Source organism: Myxine glutinosa, chromosome 7 (assembly GCF_964187855.1).
Source record: "Myxine glutinosa chromosome 7, kmMyxGlut1.1, whole genome shotgun sequence".
Classification (NCBI taxonomy): Eukaryota; Metazoa; Chordata; class Myxini; order Myxiniformes; family Myxinidae; genus Myxine; species Myxine glutinosa.
The window spans coordinates 23236143-23260867 of NC_136267.1; the positions used below are offsets into that span (position 1 = coordinate 23236143).

Consider the following 24725-nt stretch of genomic DNA (forward strand, 5'->3'; position numbering starts at 1 on the left):
AAACGGCTACACAGCTGACTCCGCACGTGAAAAAGCTGAATGCCTCAACTCTGTGTTTGCCTCTAAATCTTGTGTCCCAAACCCATCCCTCTCTGTACCCACCATACCCAGTCGTACCCTGCTGCTCCTGGACTCCGTGTCCTTTCCTCCTGACAAGGTGGAAAAGTTTCTGTCAACCCTCGACTCTGATTCTGCAACTGGACCCGACGGCATAAGCCCACGGGTCCTAAAATCCTGCTCTGCTGCTCTATCTCACCCTCTCTCTGTTCTCTTCACCCTCTCTTTTGCTCAAGGTCAACTGCCATCTGCTTGGAAATCAGCCAACATCACCGCTTTGCACAAAAAAGGTGCAAAAACAGATCCTAGCAACTACAGACCAATCAGCCTTCTCCCAATTATCAGCAAAGTCATGGAATCCATCATTGCTTCGGATATGAAATCTTTCCTCTTCTCCAATGGCTTGATCTCTGATCATCAATTTGGTTTCAGACCAGGTCACTCTACTCTGGACATGCTGCTTCTGCTGTCTCAACAATGGATGGAGGTCCTCAATGCCAAACAGGAAATTAGAGCTGTCTCCCTCGACATATCACATGCCTTCGACACGGTCTGGCACCCCGCTCTGCTCACCAAACTCTCCTCCTTTGGTATCCATGGAAATCTCCACGCATGGCTGGCGGACTTCCTCTCTAGTCGTCGTCAACGTGTGGCCCTGAATGGGTTTCTCTCATCTCCTCTTCCTGTTCAGGCTGGAGTTCCCCAAGGCAGTGTTCTGGGCCCCGTGCTTTTTCTGGTCTTCATCAATGATCTCTCTGACTCTCTCGAAAATCCTCTCTATCTCTTTGCTGATGACTCCACTCTCTGCCGCTCCATTCCTCTTCCCTCAGATCGGCAGTCTGCTGCCTCCTCACTCTCTGAAGACCTGGACAAAATCACAGACTGGTCAAACAAGTGGAACATGTCTTTCAATCCTGACAAATCTCACACTCTTACTATGTCTCTCCGAAAAGATCGACTGGACAACCCTCCCATCTACTTTCTCAACAATCCTCTCCAAGAAGTTCTGTCGCTCAAGATTTTGGGTCTCACTATCTGCCATGATCTTTCTTGGGAAAACCACATTTCCAAGCTGGCCTCCAAAGCCAGTCGCCGACTGGGCATCCTCCGTCGTGCGAAGTCCTTCCTCGGCACACCTGAGCTCCTCACCACATACAAGGCTTTCATCCGCAGCTCAATGGAATACTGTTCTCCCCTATGGGCCGGTGCTCCTGCCTCACACCTAGCTTGGCTTCACGCTGTTGAAACCAAAGCTTTCAGAATTATTGGAATCTCCCGCGATGAAGCTATCTCTGAGGGCCTTTCACTCACTCACCGCAGGCAGGTAGGTGGTCTTTCTGTCTTCTACCGACTCCTCTCCGGCCTTGCACCCCCAGCTCTCTCTGTGCTCTGTCCCCCAAATATTCCTACAGGTCGCACAAGATCTGCCAGCAACCCTCTGATGGTTAAACTGCCGAAATCTCGGCTCTCTGCTCACCTTCACTCTTTCATTCCTCTTTTCTCCCGCCTCTGGAACAAACTCCCTCACTCCCTTCAATCCCACTCCTCCCTCCAGGTCTTTAAAACAGCTGTTCACCACCATCTCTTATCTTCCCCCATCCAAAACCTTGATCTTTTCTACCCCCGCTAATTCACCCCAGATCCACCTTGTTTGAAATTCCAACTTCTTTCCTGGAAGTCCTGGCAGTGTCCATATGTTTTATACCTCTCCCACCGCCCCCTTCCCACGCCCCCCCCCCCCCAAAGCCCTCGCCCTCTCTCAGATCTCTCGATGTCTCCATGTCTCTCGGTCCCTGCTCTCAAATGTTGTGTTTGTGTCCTTCCCCCTCTCTCCCCATCTTGTCTACCGCTCCCTATGTTATATGTTTTATGTGTCGGTTTGTCTTTCTGTGTGATTAATGTTCGCTCTTTCACGAGCCTCGATCTTGTATACAAAAAAAAAAAAAAAAAAAAAAAAAAAAGCTTTGGTAAAAATTTGATGACAAAACTCAAATGGTAAATTTAAATTTCAGGTCAATTGGATGAAAATTGATGATTTTATGTGACGCTAACCTTTGACCTTTTGACAAAATTTTCAATTTACCTTCTCCATAATATCGTAGTAAAGCTTTGGTGAAAATTTGATGACAAAACTCAAATTATAAATTTAAATTTCAGGTCAATTGGATGAAAATTGATGATTTTATGTGATGCTGACCTTTAACCTTTTGACAAAATTATTAATTTGCCTTCTCCATATTATCATAATAAAGCTTTGGTGAAAATTTGATGACAAAACTCAAATGGTAAATTTAAATTTCAGGTCAATTGGATGAAAATTGATGATTTTATGTGACGCTAACCTTTGACCTTTTGACAAAATTTTCAATTTACCTTCTCCATCATATCGTAGTAAAGCTTTGGTGAAAATTTGATGACAAAACTCAAATGATAAATTTCAATTTCAGGTCAATTGGATGAAAATTGATGATTTTATGTGATGCTGACCTTTAACCTTTTGACAAAATTATTTATTTGCCTTCTCCATATTATCATAATAAAGCTTTGGTGAAAATTTGATGACAAAACTCAAATGGTAAATTTCAATTTCAGGTCAATCGGATGAAAATTGATGATTTTATGTGATGCTGACCTTTAACCTTTTGACAAAATTATTAATTTGCCTTCTCCATATTATCATAATTATCAAAAACTCAAACTATCAAACAATCAAAACTATATCAAACTATATTATCAAAACTCAAATTGTAAATTGTAATTTCAGGTCAATTGGATGAAAATTGATGATTTTATGTGATGCTGACCTTTGACCTTTTGACACAAAATTTAATTAGCCTTTTCCATATTATCATAATAAAGCTTTGGTGAAAATTTGATGACAAAACTCAAATGGTAAATTTAAATTTCAGGTCAATCGGATGAAAATTGATGATTTTATGTGATGCTGACCTTTGACCTTTGACCTTTTGACAAAATTTCCGATTTGCCTTCTCCATATTATCATAATTATCAAAAACTCAAACAATCAAACAATCAAAACTATATCAAACTATATTATCAAAACTCAAATTGTAAATTGTAATTTCAGGTCAATTGGATGAAAATTGATGATTTTATGTGATGCTGACCTTTAACCTTTTGACAAAATTATTAATTTGCCTTCTCCATATTATCATAATTATCAAAAACTCAAACTATCAAACAATCAAAACTATATCAAACTATATTATCAAAACTCAAATTGTAAATTGTAATTTCAGGTCAATTGGATGAAAATTGATGATTTTATGTGATGCTGACCTTTGACCTTTTGACACAAAATTTAATTAGCCTTTTCCATATTATCATAATAAAGCTTTGGTGAAAATTTGATGACAAAACTCAAATGGTAAATTTAAATTTCAGGTCAATCGGATGAAAATTGATGATTTTATGTGATGCTGACCTTTGACCTTTGACCTTTTGACAAAATTTCCGATTTGCCTTCTCCATATTATCATAATTATCAAAAACTCAAACTATCAAACAATCAAAACTATATCAAACTATATTATCAAAACTCAAATTGTAAATTGTAATTTCAGGTCAATTGGATGAAAATTGATGATTTTATGTGATGCTGACCTTTGACCTTTTGACAAAAAATTTAATTAGCCTTTTCCATATTATCATAATAAAGCTTTGGTGAAAATTTGATGACAAAACTCAAATGGTAAATTTAAATTTCAGGTCAATCGGATGAAAATTGATGATTTTATGTGATGCTGACCTTTAACCTTTTGACAAAATTATTTATTTGCCTTCTCCATATTATCATAATAAAGCTTTGGTGAAAATTTGATGACAAAACTCAAATGGTAAATTTCAATTTCAGGTCAATCGGATGAAAATTGATGATTTTATGTGATGCTGACCTTTAACCTTTTGACAAAATTATTAATTTGCCTTCTCCATATTATCATAATTATCAAAAACTCAAACTATCAAACAATCAAAACTATATCAAACTATATTATCAAAACTCAAATTGTAAATTGTAATTTCAGGTCAATTGGATGAAAATTGATGATTTTATGTGATGCTGACCTTTGACCTTTTGACAAAAAATTTAATTAGCCTTTTCCATATTATCATAATAAAGCTTTGGTGAAAATTTGATGACAATAGCTCAAATGACAATGGCTCGAAGATAATTTAACAGTCGTGCAGATAAAAGCAGTTCTAATTCTGTAACTTCATCTAAATTATGACCGTTTAATTCCTTGGGTGAGCAGCAACAAATCGCAAGAAGCATAAATACGGTTGTAGGCCAACATGTGCCACAGTGGCTGCAGCTTTGATTGGATTTTCCCAATTTTTACAAAACAGGGTAAACTGGAGAAACTCATTAAAATGTCATTAAAATCTGAGCGATGGAAACTGTGCACAGAGTAAAAGAGTAGAGAGGGGAATAAGGGCGTTCACATTGACATACCCTCCTCAACGGCGTTGCTTATTGTAGTTAGCTGCGCTCCCTTGCTGTGGCAGACCAGGTTGGCTGAAACCCAAGGCACCAATTCGGATTCATTGTAGCCATGTATCTTGAAACACTAAGAAAATAAATATGGCGAAAATTAAAACTTGTTTAGTAAGGGTGCTGGGGTGCGTTCCATCTGCTAAGGGTACTAGCCTGGATTGTAAAAGTCGTGTGCACATCCCAAAAAAGTCTCAACTCTAAAAATAATTCACAAATAAAGTGTAAGCTAAAAAAATATCATAAAAAATATGGCCAACGACTAATTCTGCCGCTGACGTGTTGAGCAATTCACTTGTGAAATGGGATTTTGACTTTATCTTATGATGAGGAGGAGGTGCGTGCGTGCATTCCGGGTGGTAACCGATATGAAGAACAGAGTCCAGCTGATGTTCCAGGCAGGCAAAAAATCGATCATATTACAGGTTATTAAGGTTCTTACTTTAGGTAAATAAATTAATATGGTTCTTCAGAGGGCAAACAGGTAGCATTAGCCCATTCTATATACCTGGCAGGGACTCGAGGAACGCCCAAGCAATGTAAAATGTGACCAAGTAATCCCAAGTCATCAACCCCCCTTCCCAAAACCCAAGTCCTCGACCTCCCCCTACCAACCAAAACGCTTCAATCCCCTCCCCACTTCAAGCCTTCAAAACCCCCTCCTGACTCTCCTCCTCCACCACAACTCAACCACTACCACCGCCACGAAACAAAGATACCACGATCGAAACAGCAAAAGCATGGCTCCTACAGGTCATGGTCCATCATGGTCACATGTTCAACTCAAAATCCCACGAGATATGTGGAATTGCCACTCAAGTGACCATTAGCAGCGTAATTGTGCCAAGAAACGACCCCAAACCAACTATCTTCTTCCTGATGCATAAGCAAGTCGCCGATTTATGTCTATTTCAGTCATTTCGATAGAACGTCGTTAACATATTGTCGTGTTCCTGGTGATTAAAATTTTCCAAGGAAACGGATTGCCGAACGAGCTTTAACACCGAGGCGATCAGTCAAAATATAGCAGAGAATACACGTGGGGGGGGGGGGGGGGGGGGGAGCGCGGCGTAAGTGGGGGTGAAGCCGAAGAGCTGACCTTCACAGATCCCACCGGCAGTCTTCAAAACTGCAATAAAACAACTCGCACGACACGGAATTTAAACTGTACAACAATACCGGTTTTATTAAAGAAATGCCGGGGAACAAAATAAAACACGACCAAATAAAACAATATTCCGAAATTGGAGTGCCCCCACACAGACTCGTAAACAGAGAAAGGATAAAATAATTGGAAAATAAATATGTGTTCTTCATGTGGCACTTAGCAAAAATCGGCTGGGGTGCATCTCGTCAGGAATCGTCAAAGATCGTCTGAGGCTTTGGCGGGAACCGCACCTTTGCTGTGCAGCTCGTGGGCGGGAAAACCAAGCGTCCATGCACACACAGTTCGCTCTTCTAGTCAACTTGCCAGCAATGTGAACCCGGAAATGTTGAGTACCCCAAAGTTTTAAGTTAGAAATGTACAGGATGGGATTCCCAGCACTTAGAAACTGCCGGATGCTAACTTGCATATGTTGGGCAATAACAAAATTAGCATTAATAGCATTAACCCTATCAAACATAGGCCTGGGACACTGAAATTTCTGTTTCGCTCTATTGCTCCACTTTTATTCACAGGTATTAGAGGTAACAAAGGCAAGTACCATACCAAACTAGAATAATATGACTATGGGTAAATAATATCCTCAAAATTAAAACACAAGTATACCCAAAATTATCAGAGCTGAAAAATATGTGCACTAGTTACACAACATAAAACTTCCATCAAGAAAGAGCGTCTTGCACTTCTACTACTCTGCACTGTTATAAAGCATATCCTCATCATAAAACTCATCCTCATCGTCTTCATCGTCTTCTCCTGACTCTACATTCTTGTCATATTGCTCTCCTTGCTGTGAGTGTGTGAGTGTGTTGCAACATGTACTATCAGAGCCTTTGCAGAAGCAGTAGCTGGTACAGGCCAGGCCTGCAGCTACGCAGCTGCACTTTGCTGTTAAACAGGGCTTTAACCCAGCTTTGCAGCTACAGCTGATCATTTCCAACACGGCAGGAGGAGCAACGGGGCTTGCATCCAGGATGGGCATGATGACTTCCTCTCCCTTCTCGCCTTCCTTCTTATTCCATCCAAACTCTGTTATGTCCACAGCTGGTGGGTCAGGGCAGTCTGCTGCTTTCCAAAGCAGCACCTGTAGATAGGCACGCCGTCCATGGAGGAGAGCGTTGCGCTCTGTAGGAGGCAGTGTCTTCAGTGCTGGGGGGTTTTGCGCTTTCGGTAGATGTCATATCTGGCGACGTTCAGAGATGCCGACTCCCTCTCGTTGTACAGAGCCAGGAAGAAACCACTCACTGCCTCTGTAATCTGTAAATCAGTAGCTCCCTCCTCTCCGATGAAGTGAAGCAGGTCACCGGGTACTACTCTCATGGCCTTGAGTGCGGACACCTTCCCTTTCCCCGTGGGATAGGAAGTGGTGTCACATCCGGAGAGAGCATGCATAGCCAGGATGGAGCGACACTGCTCACCGAGATTCTCTACTGTCGAATTGATGTTGAGAATAGTGCCATCCCATCTCTCCATCTGCAGGTTACATGTGATGCCCACCTTCCAGCACCAATAGACCATGAGTACGAAAACATCAGTGTCGTCGCTGAGAATGCGGACAGTTTCAGCTCCGCGACTGGCTGCATCCAACATGTATGAGATGAGGGAGACGTCAGCCTCATCATGAGTGACAATACTGTCTGCTTTGCTGACCATCTTGATGTGATCTCCTATGCTGTGTGTGCACAGGAGCTCACCCAGTCTCCGTTTGTTTGTCTTGTTCTTCATCACTTTGTCGTGGCTAGGTAGAGGGGTTGTCAGTGAGATTCGGTACTCTGTTGAGCTCTCCCCAGCTCTTCTCTGCCTCTCGTGGTCTTTGTCAGAGACTTGCTCATACCGGTCAAAGATGACAAATGTTTCGGTGATGTAGCGATTAAGCCGGCGCCCCATGCTGGCTGTGAGGTCAGCCACAGTGCCTGACGATGGCCACACCACGTGGTAGATGAGCTGCGATGCATCACTGAGTACAACATGTGGTGGGTGGGGATTGGGGGCAAGGATTCCAAGACGCTGGACGATCACAGACTTGTTACCCTTCCTGAGGCATCCATACTCATCGATGATGGATGCAGGGACCGGGCCGAGCTCGTAGTCAAAGAGAGCAGAGAGCTCCATTCTTCTCTTGCTCCCCACCACCAGCAGCCGAGCAAACAACGCCTCAAGGTCACATATGATCTTTGCATTGACCTTCACTCTTTTTTTGGTGAATGTCATTGTCACCACCTTATTTGAGATGGGCGCATGAAATCTCTCAGGAAGTGATGAAGAGAACAGTGTGCTCATGTCCTGTCCGATCTTCAATGCATCTTGCACATTCACCTTTTCATCTGCCACCTGGCCATTTATGATATGGTGGAGGGTCGCGGTCTCTATGGTGAGTGGATGGGAGTTTTCCTGTAGCACTCTCAGGATTTTAGCCCTGTCCTCCGCGTCCAATTCCCGCCGTCCTTTACCCTCTTCTTTGTGTCTGTTGGGCTTCATTGTCTTATCCGGTGCTTCAGCATCGTCGTAAATCTCATCCAATGACTTGGAGAGATAGGAGCAGATGCCGAAAGATTGGATCCACACGGCGACCTGCTCAGGGTTGGTGGAGATGCCCTTCATGCTTCCAACTCCCTTCCCTTGCTTGATGCATGTCTGCTCCCCAAACATGTCTCCACTCACTGCAGCTGCACCATCAGAGTGGCGGCACACATGGCTTCCAGCGTAAAGGTCATCCTTGGCAGTAGCAGGAAGGTACTGCATGTCGCGCAGATGCCATGTGATCCATCTTGCGTAGTGGTGATGACCGGCAGCAAAGAAATAGGGCAGCATCTCTTCGAGGCAGTGTTGTTGCAGCATCCAATCACCCTCTCTTTCTGCTCACCAGAACCTGTGAGCTATTAGGGTAGGGGTGATGAAACAATCCACCCATAGCCGGCCTGTGGGGTGCTCTCTGGCTTTCTCCAGGAATGCCGTTAGCTGCTCATGAGTCTTCTCTCCCTCCTCTAAGAAGTCATGAAGAAGAGCAGACACAACCATACGGAAGGCTCGCATAGCCTTGGGCCAGGCCTTCCCGTTGAAGATGGATTTCAGGCCTCCAAATGATGCACCGACTAGCTCCTCCACACCTGTTGAATTCATCAGTTGTCCGATTGAGCCGATGAATGACATGAGAGTGTGCATCATCCCAGGTCTGAGAACCACTGATGACCATCGCTGCAGATCACTCCACTTGATCAGGCAAGCGATCACGTACAGCTGCATGTCAAACGTGATATGACTGTGGCTCATGCCAAGCTGCCTCAGTGATGTGTCTAAGTAGGCAATGGTACTGAGCACTGTATCAGGGTGGGCAGGGGGCGAGTCAAGCAGTGGTCCAAAGACACTTATCGTCTTCAGCTTTGGAGCACTGTCATCACCATTGCGATCTTGCACAACATTGTAGGCTGCCCAGTCCAGGGGAAGAGGGGAAGAGTGGAGCTGCGAGAGCCAAGCAGCATCCTTCTTCTGTGCTCTTGAAACACTCTGTTTGATGGCATCTTGGAAAGCATCAGTTCTTGGGACTTCTTTCAGAGCTGGTGGATTCATCTTCTTGGGGCCTGTGTAATGTTCAATGACAAAACTGCTCTTATGAGCTATACTAAGTTTCCCAGCTTCAAGCTTCGTCAGACGGGGTAGTTTCAGCGACATGACCTTACCACCAGGTGTGGCTCCTCCGGGGAACAGGAGACCTGCTGGATTCTGCACAAACTGAGTGGCCATGGCATGAGTGGTGCGGCGACCATTGGGTGTGAAGACCACAAGATCAAAATTATCACCCCAACTGTGGATAGGGCCGATGTGCCTCTCCAGGCCGACTGCGCGCAGGAACTTATCTGGGTCCTCAGAAGTATATTTGGCAGCTGACACTAACATTGAAACTGTAGCTCAACATGAGAGTAGGGGCACTAACCACGCAAAAAAATGTTGGGTGAAAAAGAATCCACGGCTTTTACATCCCCTTTTTCACATGAAATTTGGATCGCAGGAAATTTTTATAAGAACACTCACGGAAAGCATATCTGTCTAAGTGTATTATGTCCAAATTTCATACAGATCCTTCAAATAGTTTGCTCACACGAAGCATTCAAACGGAGCAATAGAGCGAAACAGAAATTTCAGTGTCCCAGGCCTATGTTTGATAGGGTTAATGCTATTAATGCTAATTTTGCTAATTGCCCAACATATGCAAGTTAGCATCCGGCAGTTTCTCAGTGCTGGGGACCCATACTGTACATTTCTAACTTAAAACGTTGGGGTACTCAACATTTCCAGGTTCACAAGAGGGCTCTATAGGCTTGGCAAGTAGACGATTCCAGCCGCGCTCATCTTCGTCGTCCTCGCGCGGGAAACCGCAGTCTTCGGTCGCAGCTCTTCCTCCTCACAACCACTAGCAAGATGTCCTCCTCACGACCACTAGCAAGATCTCGGAACACGGTCGTTCGCGATGAATCCTCCTTGCGCAAGAGAGCAAAGTGCGACCATTCGCTATGGGATCCAAAACGAGAAGAGCCAAGAGGACATCTATGCTGAGAGAGATAAAATGTCGATGCCGAGAGAAAGCTTTTTGGCGACCATTCACCAACAAAGTCCGGACCCAAGAGAGAAAGAGAAAACGTACGCCGCATGACAGTTCACCACCAGGTCCAAAACGATGTCCGCCGTTCCACCTATTTTGTATACGCGGCTCTCGCGTCATCCGTGCCTGCTTCACCAATCCCATAGTCCCATCTTACCAGTCTCTGTGCCAATCAAATCCCAGCCAATGACTGCTCTTCGGGGCGTGACTCATTGCCCTGCCTGCCCTGTGTGCTCACCAAGTTGGTGTTATCCATGGTAATGCGTCATGCCTGGTTTCCGGTTGGTTTTTAATTAGTGTGGTTAATGGCCAATTTCTTACTAGGTGTCTGTAGTGTGGGTCATAAGGAACACAGGAGAAGATTACAGAGGCAATTACAAACAGGGAATTAATTACCCATAATCCCTCGCCAAATAACAACCCCACCCCTCTGATGGGGACAAAGATAAAAGCTTACCCGACATCCGGTCCACACAAATTTCCTACTTATGATACATCGAGGTTTCTTCTTCTTCACGACAGTCGGAGCACATTAATCTATCCACTCTACCTGGACTAAGGTATCCCTATCCCCAACAAATGTAACAATATTGCAGGACAATAGTCAGTTCCGTTCGTCCAATACCTGGGGTGCGTATATTCATGAATAAACTGTGCAAAAAAAGCTTCCACTTTTGTTCTCTTTACCTCTTTAGTTATTAAATACGCACATGAAACGTGTTATTACAAACCCTGATCGCAAACGACTTCACTTATTAATCGGTTGGGGTCGTTTGGCATCTGTACGGAAAGCATGCCATGACTCATTGGGATAATCTTCGACACACAATATGTCAATTTCCCGACACGGATCTCAGTCAACGGAGCATCTTCTCTTCTAAATTTGGTTATGACAAACTTCCTTGCAAATGTCTGCTGCTCTTCTTCTGCTCCAATCGGTTCTTCTGATCATGTGCTTGTTAAAGTGGACATCTCTCTGGCCATTCTCAGACAGCCTCCTCAGCGTTGACGAGTCTGGCATTTCACTCAGGCCGACTGGGACGGTCTGCAAGCAGCCATCAATCATCTGGACTGGTCTCCCATCTCTACTGCCTCTGAAATCAACTCTTCTTGGGAATTCTTCCAAAGTAAATTGCTCTCTCTCATGCACAGAAATATCCCATCTCGTCTTCAGTTGTCATACCCTTCCTCCCATCCATGGTACAATGAATGTTTTGGTGAGTTGTTTCAGTTGCCCTAAAACAACTTGCCTTTGCCTCTTGGAAGGCTAATCCAACTGAAGGGAATCTCAGTTCCTTCCACCAAGCTCGGAACAAGTGTGTGTCTATCCTCAAATCAGGAGAGCCAGGAAGCACTGTCTCTCTACTCTCAAGAATGAACTCTCAAACCTGTCTCCTTGCTCCAAATTCTAGGTGGCGTCTGGTCAAATCTGTTTCTGCTGTTTGTTCCCCCTCCATCCCCTCCCTTACCTCAAATGGCTACACAGCTGACTCCGTTTGTGACAAAGGTGAATGCTTCAACTCTGTGTTTGCCTGAAAATCTTGTGTCCCAAACCCATCTCTCCCTGCACCCACCTTACTCAGTCGAAACAAACTGCTCCTGGACTCTGTGTCCTTCTCTCCTGACAAGGTGGGGAAGTTTCTGTCAAACGTCGACTATGATTCTGCAACTGGGCCAGACGGCATCAGCCCACGGGTCCTGAAATCCTGCTCTGCCGCTCTTTCACAAGCTCTCTTTTGCTCAAGGTCATCTGCCATCAGCTTGGAAATCATCCAACATTACCGCTTTATACAAAAAATGTGCAAAAACAGATCCTTGCCACGACAGACCAATCAGCCTGCTCCCAATTATCAGCAACGTCATGGAATCCATCATTGCTTGGGATACCAAATCCTTCCTCTTCTCCAATGGCTTGATCTCTGATCATCAATTTGGTTTCAGACCCGATCACTCGACTCTGGCCATGCTGCTTCTGCTGTCTCAACAATGAATGAAGGTCCTCAATGCCAAACAGGAAATCAGAGCTGTCTCCCTTGACATATAACGTGCCTTTGATACGGTCTGGCACCCAGCTCTGCTCACCAAGCCCTCCTCCTGTGGTATCTATGGAAATCTCCACGCATGGCTTGCGGAGTTCCTCTATGGTCATAGTCAACATGTGGCCCTGAATGGGTTTCTCTCATCTCCCCTGCCTGTTCTGCCTGGAGTTCCCCAAGGCAGTGTTAGGGGCCCTGTGCTTTTTGTGGTCTTCATCAATGATCTGTCCGACTCTCTGGAAAATCCTCTCTATCTCTTTGCTGATGACTCCACTCTCTGCCGCTCCATTCCTCTTCCCTCAGATCGGCAGTCTGCAGCCTCCTCACTCTCTGCAAACCTGGACAAAATCACAGACTGGTCAAACAAGTGGAACATGTCTTTCAATTCTGACAAATCTCACACTCTTACTATGTCTCTCCGAAAAGACCAACTGGATAAACCTCCCATCTACTTTCTCAACAATCCTCTCCAAGAAGTTCTGTCACTCAAGCTTTTGCGTCTCACTATCTGCCATGATCTTTCCTGGGAAAACCACATTTCCAAGCTGGCCTCCAAAGCCAGTCGCCGACTGGGCATCCTCCGTCGTGCATCCTTCTCTCCTGGAAGTCCTAGCAGTGTCCATGTGTTTTATTCCTCTCCCACCCCCCCCCCCCTTTCCATGCCTCCTCTCCCCAAGCCCTCTCCCTCCCACAGATCTGCCGATGTCCCAGCTGTTCTCTACTGTTGTACTTGTGTGCTTCCCTCTCTCTCCCCATCTTGTCTCCCACTCCCTTTATTATATGTTTATGTGTCCGTTTGTTTTTTCGTGATTAATGTTAGCTCTTACACAAGCCTCGATGTTGTATACAAAAAAAAAAAAATGTTTGGTGGGTCACTACCCAAACAGTCATTTTGGTGCCGTATGTGAGGGAGTAATAGCATGTGGCTTATCTGACTCAGACGTTCCCCTGAAGCACGGCAGTGCCTACCTCTCCTATTTGTAGTCCCTCCACGACCAACCCGCACCATTAAATTGTCTATTTGTGTCCATACCTTATTTCAATCTTGTTCTGTATTGATTTGTTGAATTGTTGTCTCTAATATGTACTTAAGTGAAAGAAAAGTTAAGTTAACGTGACCAAAATGTTTTCCCTGGCAATGCATCCCCCCCCATTATAACACTATGTATTTGTGAAAATAAATAATGTATTGGGGTTTCATATAACGTCGCAGGTTTTAGGACTACATCCACGACGACAACTTGCTTTATAAACATCATTAAGAGTAGATATCATTAATTGTTGGTGGAGTCAGGCCAGCTGACCAACCAATGGGTGGAAAGGAATGTTACACACAAATGGCCGAATGAACAAGCATATTATATAGATCGATCTATAAAGGCGTGTCAAATTCCAAAATCATCATTATTTATTTGCAGGAAAGATATCGCAGCATATTTCTTAACCGCAAATAAATTTTCAGGAGTGATCAAGGCAGCGGTCATGTTGCCCATACACCGCCCGGGTTCAATTTTGTTTTTGTCTGATTGAAAATAACGGCTGGAACGGCACTCTTTGACGTTGCGACGCCCCCGCTCACATTATTACATCATTACACATACTTGTGCCAAGCTTGATTTAAATCCCTTCAGCTGTTCACAAGTATCACATTTTACATGACATGACCTCTGACCTTTGAATTTTGATGCCAACATCGAATCAGTTCATCTTTTCATCATAACATATACTTGTACCTAATTTGGTCAAAATCCCATGACTGGTTCACAAGTTAGCTAGGTAACAGTAATTTTACCTAACGGGACATGTCACATTTGACCTTTGATCTCTTGACCACATATTCCAATGCATTTATCTTTACATCATTATAGATACTTGTACCACGTTTGACTTAGTTTCCTTCAGTCGTTATTAAGTTATCGTGGTAACAAAAACCTATTACAGAAACTGACCTTTGGCCTTTGACCTCTTGATGCAGAAATCTAATCAATTCATCTTTGCATCATAATACATTTCTACCAACTTTGTTCAAAATCCCATCACTGGTTCACAAGTTGGCCCAGTAACATAATTTTTACTTCACATGACCTTTGACTTTGTGACCCTAAAATCTAATCAGTTCATATTTACATCATTGTACATACCTGCACCAAGTTTGACTTAGATCCCTTCAGCCGTTCTCAAGTTATTGCGGTAAGGAAAACCTATCACGGATGGACGCATGCACGGACGCACAGATAGCCAGAGGACAACCCAAAAACAGAATGCCTCTGGTGACTTCGTCGGTGGAGGCATAAAAAAGATTTCTTTTTATTTTTGTTACAACAGTTACCGCCTTATAAATCCGGACCTAAAAGACCCACGAATGCATTCTCGGGGTATTTATAAGGATGGGGGTATTGTTTGCATGTCTTACCCATCTTTAGTTCTTTACACCATCCCATTCTTGCACCCTCAGAGGTGTACCCCTTAGCAACTTATAAGTGCTATCTTAAAGCTTGCCTTGAGTTGAAAAGAGAACCACCCTGGAAAGCAACGGCCACGTGGTCGAGTGGTGAACGGTTCAACCGTTTGATGTTGAGAAGTCATCCCGTGCCTCTTGCACAGGAATGATAAGCTTATTCCACAGTTGCGATCATTCCATTTGACTGTTAAAGGAAGGATAATGCAAAGAACAAGTACAAGACAATTATTTACTTTGTTCACCACAATACTGTCTACTCTGCTTGATCCACAAGTTGACCACAACTAAAAACTGCCACTCTGAATCCACAACAGTCAACCACAACTAAAAACTGCCACTCTGGATCCACAACAGTCAACCACAACGAAAAACTGCCACTCTGGATCCACAACAGTCAATCACAACTAAAAACTGCCACTCTGGATCTACAACAGTCAACCACAACTAAAAACTGCCACTCTGTATCTACAACAGTCAATCACAACTAAAAACTGCCACTCTGGATCCACAACAGTCAATCACAACTAAAAACTGCCACTCTGTATCCTCAACAGTCAACCACAACTAAAAACTGCCACTCTGGATCCACAACAGTCAATCACAACTAAAAACTGCCACTCTGGATCCACAACAGTCAATCACAACTAAAAACTGCCACTCTGGATCCACAACAGTCAATCGCAACTAAAAACTGCCACTCTGTATCATCAACAGTCAACCACAACTAAAAACTGCCACTCTGGATCCACAACAGTCAACCACAACTAAAAACTGCCACTCTGACGGAGAACATACAATCTCAAAAACCATTTCTCACGGTCCTTTTGGATACATCTCGCTATCTCTTGCTAATGCATTTAGATGGTAAATATTTAAGATGGTACAGTAATTAATTTTATGTATGATTACACAGGAAATAATGCACGTATGACAACAATGTGCTTTTCAAGCCAACCAGTGAACCACAAAGGTAAGACATGGCTTCCTCAGTAGAAATCACTCGGAAATTCATTCAATTCCTTTTTAATATCAGAATATGCAGTTAAATCTTCAATAATTATCTAATTGTGCAGTTCATACCTCTCTCCACCCCACCCCCAGGAGTACCTCTGGTTTCGGCTTCCCCTCCGCTCCCACCTTTTGTTCATGTGTTCTGTACCGTCCAACAAGCAGTGATGACTCCATTTACACCTAGCTCGGCTTCACGATGTAGAAACCAAGACTTTCAGAATCATTGGTATTTCCCTGCCATGAAGTTGATTCGGAGAGTCTTTCACTTAATCACCGCAGGCAGGTTGGTGGTCTTTCTGTCTACTAACGACTCCTCTCCGGCCTTGCTCCCCCAGCTCTCTCTGTGCTCTGCCCTCCAAATATTCCTACAGGTCGCACAACATCTGTCAGCAACCCTCTTATGGTGAACCAAAATCAAGACTCTCTGCTCACCTTCACTCCTTCATTCCTCTTTTTTCCCGCCTCTGGAACAAACTCCCACAATCCCTTCAATCCCACTCCTCCCTCCAGATCTCTAAAACAGCTGTTCACCACCATCTCAAATCTTCCCCCATCCAAAATCTTGATCTTTTCTACCCCCGTTAATCCATCCCAAACTCACCTCCTTCAAATTCCCTCTTTTCTTTCCTGAAATTCCTTGTAGTGTCCATCTTGTTTAGCCCGTGTAGCCCACCCCAGCCCTCTCTCTTTCACAGATCTCCTGATGTCCCTGTTCCCTATTGTTGTTGTGCTTCACTCTCTCTGCCCCTCCTGTGTCGCGCTCCCTTTATTATATGTTCTACGTGTTAGCTCTTATGGCTAACCTCTGCTCTAGCAAGGAAAATGGACAAAAAATGTCTGTTGTTGTTGTTGTTGTCTACGTGTTAGCTCTTATACGAGCCTCGACTAAGTATACAAAAATAAATACTTTTGAAGTTTGAGTTTGGTTCCTCTTCAAGGTCAAATAAACTTGTATTGGAGGCAACATAACAACAAACCTACTGCATTCGGGGAGCACATTTAATCCCTCATCCCTGAGCCACCAACTAGTTGGAGGTTTTCATTTGTCATGAACTGGTTTGGTGGCAAGAACCAGGAACTTCAGGTTGTAATAAGTGGTTGGAGACACTTTATTATTTGAGTAAACCTGCCCACATTGTGCAATACAACTGCTAGTGTTCCTATCTCTATCCCTAGCTAATGATGTAGGGAACCCAGAACCAAATCCTATGTACTAACGTCACTTTTGAGCCCTGTCCACTGATGTCGTAATTTGTGTAAAACTACATTGATATCTAAGAATGTCTTTTTGTCCTGCATGTGATATACAGTTCCCTCCATAAGTAATGGAACAGTGAAGTCAAATTTGTTACTACTAGCAATTTGCTACTACTATAATTCACCAAATGTCCCACATTCCACACATCCACACAATCACGTGTATGGATGTTACGAGTGTGTGCCGTGCACGTGCCGTGTGTGTGGATGCTACGCACGGGTGGGAGGCCAGAAGCAAACAAGCAATGCAGATACGGCGAATGCTAAAGCATGAAACCAATAAATTCCACATTCCTGTAGCACCTTCAGTCGCACGTCAGACATGGACAGCAAGTTCGTGAAGGACTTCCATGAAAAACCTACCCGTTCGCCAACAAACAGATACGTTCACGTATAGAAATATCGATCGTGGGTCCGTGGTGAATCTGCATATGGCGATCCGCGAAGTTCACGTTCAGAAAGTAGAAACCATCACGGCATGTCGTCTTCACTTGAACTCGATATGTTTTTTTTCATTCCAAACAACATAACTCCAATTAATCACAAAATAAACTTTTAACAACATTGTTAATGTTTCCTTCATTGTAAAAACTTCCAAATCAACAGTTAACAGGATTTTGAGCCGATTGCTGTTCCGGCCTTGGCAAGATCGATGGAGACAGCAATCTGTTAGCATATTCACCGTCCAAATAGCTATGTGGGATTCTCTCATGCAGAGATTAAATGTCGTTTGAAGTTTGGCCAAGGTCGTTATTTACTTTTAATGATGTTTATATACGAATGATGTTTATATTGGTTTTGGGTCGTCCTTTCCGCATATCTCGTGGGATTGTAAGTTCAAGGATTCGTTCAAGGTTCAAGGTTCAAGGTTCGTGGGATTGCAAGTATGTAAGATTGTTGTTGTCCGAGTTCAATCCGTGCAGCTGTGCAGCGATCGGTGCAGCCGTTTGTGCGACACCCAGGAAAACAACATCGTCACAATGAGAACAATGAACGTTATGCGAATGCGAATGTTATGCGGGAGTCCAAACCTGAGAATGCTGGAGACCAAAGCTGAAATTGGGAAAACTAAATAGACTATTTTACTCCCAGGAGTCCCAGGATTAGCCACCAAAAATATCTTTGCGATCGGTTCAGCAGTTTTTACGGTACCTTCGAACAGACGGACGGACATTTGGTGAATTATTGTAAGATTGCTATATACTCAAGAAATTTATATTTGAGATCAAAATATGAATATGAGGGAAGAGTACAGAAGGTCAGCTTTTACTTTTTGGTATTTATTTACATATATATTTTACCATTGTAGAACAATAGCACTTTGTATGTTCAGTACCCCCATTTTAGATTTTTAGGTTCAGTCCCCCACAACCCTCAAACCCAACCAGGCGCAGCCAAGTGAGCCTTACGAAAAAAAAATTCTGCAATAATTCACTTCTCCTAGGTAGATAGATAAAGAAAGAAAAAAAGTAAAAGAGATGAAAGAAAATAAAATAATGAATTAGAATGAATAAAGAGAAATGTGAAATATATAAGGAAATGCAAAAGGAACAAAAATCAATGATGACGGGAAGAACCCGGATCGATCGATTTCAGCAGTTCTTCCTCAGACTTAAACGCAGCAACAGGTAAAAGCTACCAGAGGTACATCAGTGGGAAAGCACAGTGCACACACAACAGGATATGTTACAAACATAATCAAATTAAAGTTATCATAAACAATTCAGATTGCCTTTTGTCAAGATAAAATAATCTGGAGGTACATAGCAAAGCATCTTTACTCCAATTGCTCTACTAAGGATTTCCACTGAACCCTGGACAGTTTCAGTGGTAGTTTGTTAGCTCCACCATCAATGGTTGATGGGGGTTATGTTTTCACCCCCGTTTGTCTGTGTTGCCTGTCTGTCTGTGAGCACCACGATAACTCCAAAGATTACAGATGGATTAGGATGAAACTTGGTGGACAGGTTGGGTATGTGACAAGGAAGAATTGATTTGACTTTGGTGAATATCCGGATACGCTAAAAAATTTCTTTTAAATTTTTAGATGATTCTTCACCATTGAGAGATATGATCAAAACTATATACAGCAGAACATCTCAAACGGTAATGGATGGACTATGACAAAACTTGGTGGATTATTTGGATCGGTGACAAGAAAAGGCCCAATTCGATTTTGGTTCAGATGTGGATCCAGATCCGGCCTATCAGTGAGATACAAAATGTAAACTATTCAGCCTGGCGGATGTATGTGCACTACCGAGTACTATTGCAGCTTTATTGTACATTTCATGGTATCTTTGGTGTGTATTCAATGAGATTGTATTTGGTCAATCCAGTTGCTTTAACTACTATTGATATACGGTCGAAATATTTGTTATAATAATAATAATAATTCATTTATTTTGTATAGCGCTGGTTCTTTCTGGTATACTTCAACCAAAAGCCACTGTGTCTATCAATATCTCTATGTTGTGATCATATCTGCTGAGGATAATCGTGTGAATTGTAAAAGTACAGTAAATTTCCAATCACTCACACCTTTTTTTTTATTTTTACAGTTTACTGTACCATTATCGTTGGACATTGATCCACAGTGCTCTTCCAGCCCATAGTTGTTTGGTTCCCCTTCAGTCCAGTACGTGAAATTCATTTCTGTCCGATCAACCCATCTGGAAACAAAACAAAACAAGTACAGATTTTAATTTTTTTTATTTTTTTTTGTATACTGAATCGAGGCTCGTGAAAGAGCTAAAATCCTGGAGGGTATTTTTGATAATTTTAATAATTTTAATAATTCATTGATACATTCAAAGTACACCTTCCTCATGCCAAATAAATAAATATCCTCCAGCGCGGTATTGCCGGGGCGCCTAAGGCGCCCGGCGATACTGCCATGAAACTCATAGAGACTGTGTTGGGAGGGAGAGGTGTACAATAATTCATTGATTAATTGTATAATTAAAATCAATGAATAATGATCGTAAAATATTTTCTTAATCAATTGGCTAATAGCACACCTAAACCACCAGTGCTTTATCCGAAGCTGTAACTTTTAAAAAAATAATTAAATAAGTCATAATTGAAAAAAAAAAAATCATTGTTTAATCAATAAATAATTAATCAATTAAATGATTAATCAATAAATCAAAAATATCCTTTATAGCCACCTCACTTGGTCATTGTCATGTCCAAATATCAGCTTCCTAGCTCAAAAGGTGCCTGAGATATTGCCCAGATGAGAAAGAAAATAAATAAATGATTAATAATTAAAATAAATCAATAATAATCGTAAAATAATTAAGTAATTAATCAATTGGCTAATTTAATACCTAAACCACCACCGTTTCATCGACATCTGCAAACAAATTAATCAATTAACTCATTGATCAAATAATTAGATAATTAATCGATTAATTTATTAAGCAATAAATCAAAAATAGCCTTTACAGCCAAACCACTTGGATTGCTGTGTCTAAATATCAGCTTCCTAACTCAAAAGGTGCCTGAGATATTGCCCAGAAGAGAAAGGAAATAAATAAGTCCTTAATTAATCGATAACAATTAAGTAATTCATCAATTAATTGAGTAATCAAAAAACAAAAATTATCGTTTTCCCAAAGTACTCGCTCACTATTGTGCCAAAATTTCCGCTTCCTAGCTCAAAGGATGGCTGAGATATCGCCGGGAAAATCAAACAAGAAAGAAAGAAACTGGAGTGAAAACTGAGTACTCCCTTTCAGCGCGCGTCATTTCCGGGCCCCCTTCTGTGCCCGGCAATGACGTCAAACAAACGGACCCAAATGCAATACTTTCTCCTCTGGCGAAAGAAAATCAGAAAGATGCAGAAAATCAATAGTCTTCTGTATCGTTATATCAACATATGGCTATATAAAATGGTCATAAGAGTGGTGGAATAGCGAGAAACAATTATACCAAATCATATTTGGTTCTCAAAATATTATCCAATGAAATGAAAATAAATTTAGGTAACTTAACTTGATGAATCTAAAATCTATTGCTAAAAGGAGAAGTGTCCGTCTGTCCATCCTTCCATCCGTATCCGTCTGTCCATCTGTCTGTATCCATCTCACTTCATTATAAAGGGTCCCCTGTTGTCATAGAATAATGAAAAACATGGTCCTGTTGGAAAGCTCATAATCAATTTACTTGTTTGGAAAGCAAATAATCAATTTACTTGTTTGGAAAGCTAATAATCAATTTACTTGTTCGGAAAGCTAATAATCAATTTACTTGTTTGGAAAGCTAATAATCAATTTACTTGTTTGGAAAGCTAATAATCAATTTACTTGTTTGGAAAGCTAATAATCAATTTACTTGTTCGGAGAGCTAATAATCAATTTACTTGTTTGGAAAGCTAATAATCAATTTACTTGTTTGGAAAGCTAATGATCAATTTAATTGGTTGGAAAGCTAATAATCAATTTACTTGGTGGGAAACCTGATAATCAATTTACTTGTTTGGCAAGAATAATCAATATACATGTTTGGAAAGCTGATAATAAATTTACTTGTTTAGCAAGAATAATCAATATACTTGATGGGAAACCTGATAATCAATTTACTTGTTTGGCAAGAATAATCAATATCTACATGTTTGGAAAGCTGATAATAAATTTACTTGTTTGGGAAGAATAAATCAATGTACATGATTGGAAAGCTAATAATCAATTTAATTGTTTGTAAATTAAGCTAATAATCAATTTACATGTTTGGAAAGGTAATAATCAAATCACTTGTTTGGAAATTAAGCTATTAATCAATTTACTTGGTTGGAAAGAATGGAAAGCTAATAATCAAATTACTTGGTGGGAAAGCTAATAATCAATTTACTTGGTTGGAAAGCTGATAATCAATTTACTTGGTTGGAAAGCTGATAATCAATTTACTTGGTTGGAAAGCTAATTATCAACTTACTTGGTTGGAAAGCTGATAATCAATTTACTTGGTTGGAAAGCTGATAATCAATTTAATTATTTGGAAAGCTAATAATAAATTTACTTGTTTGGAAAGCTAATAATCAATTTACTTGTTTGGAAAGCTAATAATCAATTTTCCTTGTTTGGAAAACTAATGATCAATTTAATTGGTTGGAAAGCTAATAATCAATTTACTTGATGGGAAGCCTGATAATCAATTTACTTGTTTGGCAAGAATAATCAATATACATGTTTGGAAAGCTGATAATAAATTTACTTGTTTGGGAAGAATAAATCAATATACATGATTGGAAAGCTAATAATCAATTTAATTGTTTGTAAATTAAGCTAATAATCAATTTACAAGTTTGGAAAGGTAATAATCAATTCACTTGTTTGGAAATTAAGCTATTAATCAATTTACTTGGTTGGAAAGAATGGAAAGCTAATAATCAAATTACTTGGTGGGAAAGCTAATAATCAATTTACTTGCTTGGAAAGCTAATAATCAATTTACTTGGTTGGAAAGCTGATAATCAATTTACTTGTTTGGAAAGCTAATAATCAATTTACTTGTTCGGAAAGCTAATAATCAATTTACTTGTTTGGAAAGCTAATAATCAATTTTCCTTGTTTGGAAAGCTAATGATCAATTTAATTGGTTGGAAAGCTAATAATCAATTTACTTGATGGGAAACCTGATAATCAATTTACTTGTTTGGCAAGAATAATCAATATACATGTTTGGAAAGCTGATAATAAATTTACTTGTTTGGGAAGAATAATCAATATACATGATTGGAAAGCTAATAATCAATTTAATTGTTTGTAAATTAAGCTAATAATCAATTTACATGTTTGGAAAGGTAATAATCAATTCACTTGTTTGGAAATTAAGCTATTAATCAATTTACTTGGTTGGAAAGAATGGAAAGCTAATAATCAAATTACTTGGTGGGAAATCTAATAATCAATTTACTTGGTTGGAAAGCTGATAATCAATTTACTTGGTTGGAAAGCTGATAATCAATTTACTTGGTTGGAAAGCTGATAATCAATTTACTTGGTTGGAAAGCTGATAATCAATTTACTTGTTTGGAAAGCTAATAATCAATTTACTTGGTTGGAAAGCTAATAATCAATTTACTTGGTTGGAAAGCTAATAAACAATTTACTTGTTTGGAAAGCTGATAATCAATTTACTTGGTTGGAAAGCTGATAATCAATTCACTTGGTTGGAAAGCTAATAATCAATTTACTTGGTTGGAAAGCTAATAATCAATTTACTTGGTTGGAAAGCTAATAAACAATTTACTTGTTTGGAAAGCTGATAATCAATTTACTTGGTTGGAAAGCTAATAATCAATTTACTTGGTTGGAAAGCCAATAATCAATTTACTTGGATGGAAAGCCGATAATAATCAATTTACTTGGTTGGAAAGCTGATAATCAATTTACTTGTTTGGAAAGCTGATAATCAATTTACTTGCTTGGAAAGCTAATAATCAATTTACTTGGTTGGAAAGCTGATAATCAATTTACTTGTTTGGAAAGCTAATAATCAATTTACTTGTTCGGAAAGCTAATAATCAATTTACTTGTTTGGAAAGCTAATAATCAATTTTCCTTGTTTGGAAAGCTAATGATCAATTTAATTGGTTGGAAAGCTAATAATCAATTTACTTGATGGGAAACCTGATAATCAATTTACTTGTTTGGCAAGAATAATCAATATACATGTTTGGAAAGCTGATAATAAATTTACTTGTTTGGGAAGAATAATCAATATACATGATTGGAAAGCTAATAATCAATTTAATTGTTTGTAAATTAAGCTAATAATCAAGTTACATGTTTGGAAAGGTAATAATCAATTCACTTGTTTGGAAATTAAGCTATTAATCAATTTACTTGGTTGGAAAGAATGGAAAGCTAATAATCAAATTACTTGGTTGGAAAGCTAATAATCAATTTACTTGGTTGGAAAGCTAATAATCAATTTACTTGGTTGGAAAGCTAATAAACAATTTACTTGTTTGGAAAGCTGATAATCAATTTACTTGGTTGGAAAGCTGATAATCAATTTACTTGTTTGGAAAGCTAATAATCAATTTACTTGGTTGGAAAGCTAATAATCAATTTACTTGGTTGGAAAGCTAATAATCAATTTACTTGGTTGGAAAGCTAATAAACAATTTACTTGTTTGGAAAGCTGATAATCAATTTACTTGGTTGGAAAGCTAATAATCAATTTACTTGGTTGGAAAGCCAATAATCAATTTACTTGGATGGAAAGCCGATAATCAATTTACTTGGTTGGAAAGCTGATAATCAATTTACTTGTTTGGAAAGCTGATAATCAATTTACTTGTTTGGAAAGCTAATAATCAATTTACTTGGTTGGAAAGCTGATAATCAATTTACTTGTTTGGAAAGCTAATAATCAATTTACTTGGTTGGAAAGCTAATAATCAATTTACTTGGTTGGAAAGCCAATAATCAATTTACTTGGTTGGAAAGCTGATAATCAATTTACTTGTTTGGAAAGCTAATAATCAATTTACTTGGTTGGAAAGCTGATAATCAATTTACTTGGTTGGAAAGCTAATAATCAATTTACTTGGTTGGAAAGCCAATAATCAATTTACTTGGATGGAAAGCCGATAATCAATTTACTTGTTTGGAAAG

The 24725-nt window shown here is 40.5% G+C and overlaps 1 protein-coding gene across 3 annotated transcripts in view; it reads right to left on the bottom strand.

Annotated features, from left to right (window-relative positions):
- Positions 1 to 24725, bottom strand: part of LOC137431059 (macrophage mannose receptor 1) — a 234554-nt gene that overhangs the window by 76076 nt on the left and 133753 nt on the right. For all 3 annotated transcript variants that reach the window (XR_013624029.1, XM_068121949.2, XM_068121948.2), the window contains exons 19-21: positions 19669 to 19769; positions 14868 to 15013; positions 4532 to 4646 (exon numbers count right to left, since the gene is read on the bottom strand). Coding sequence is in view for 2 of the 3 variants with exons in the window: in XM_068121949.2 (XP_067978050.2) it covers positions 4532 to 4646; positions 14868 to 15013; positions 19669 to 19769 (362 nt within the window). In the remaining variant the exon portion in view is untranslated. The remainder of the gene's footprint in view (positions 1 to 4531; positions 4647 to 14867; positions 15014 to 19668; positions 19770 to 24725) is intronic.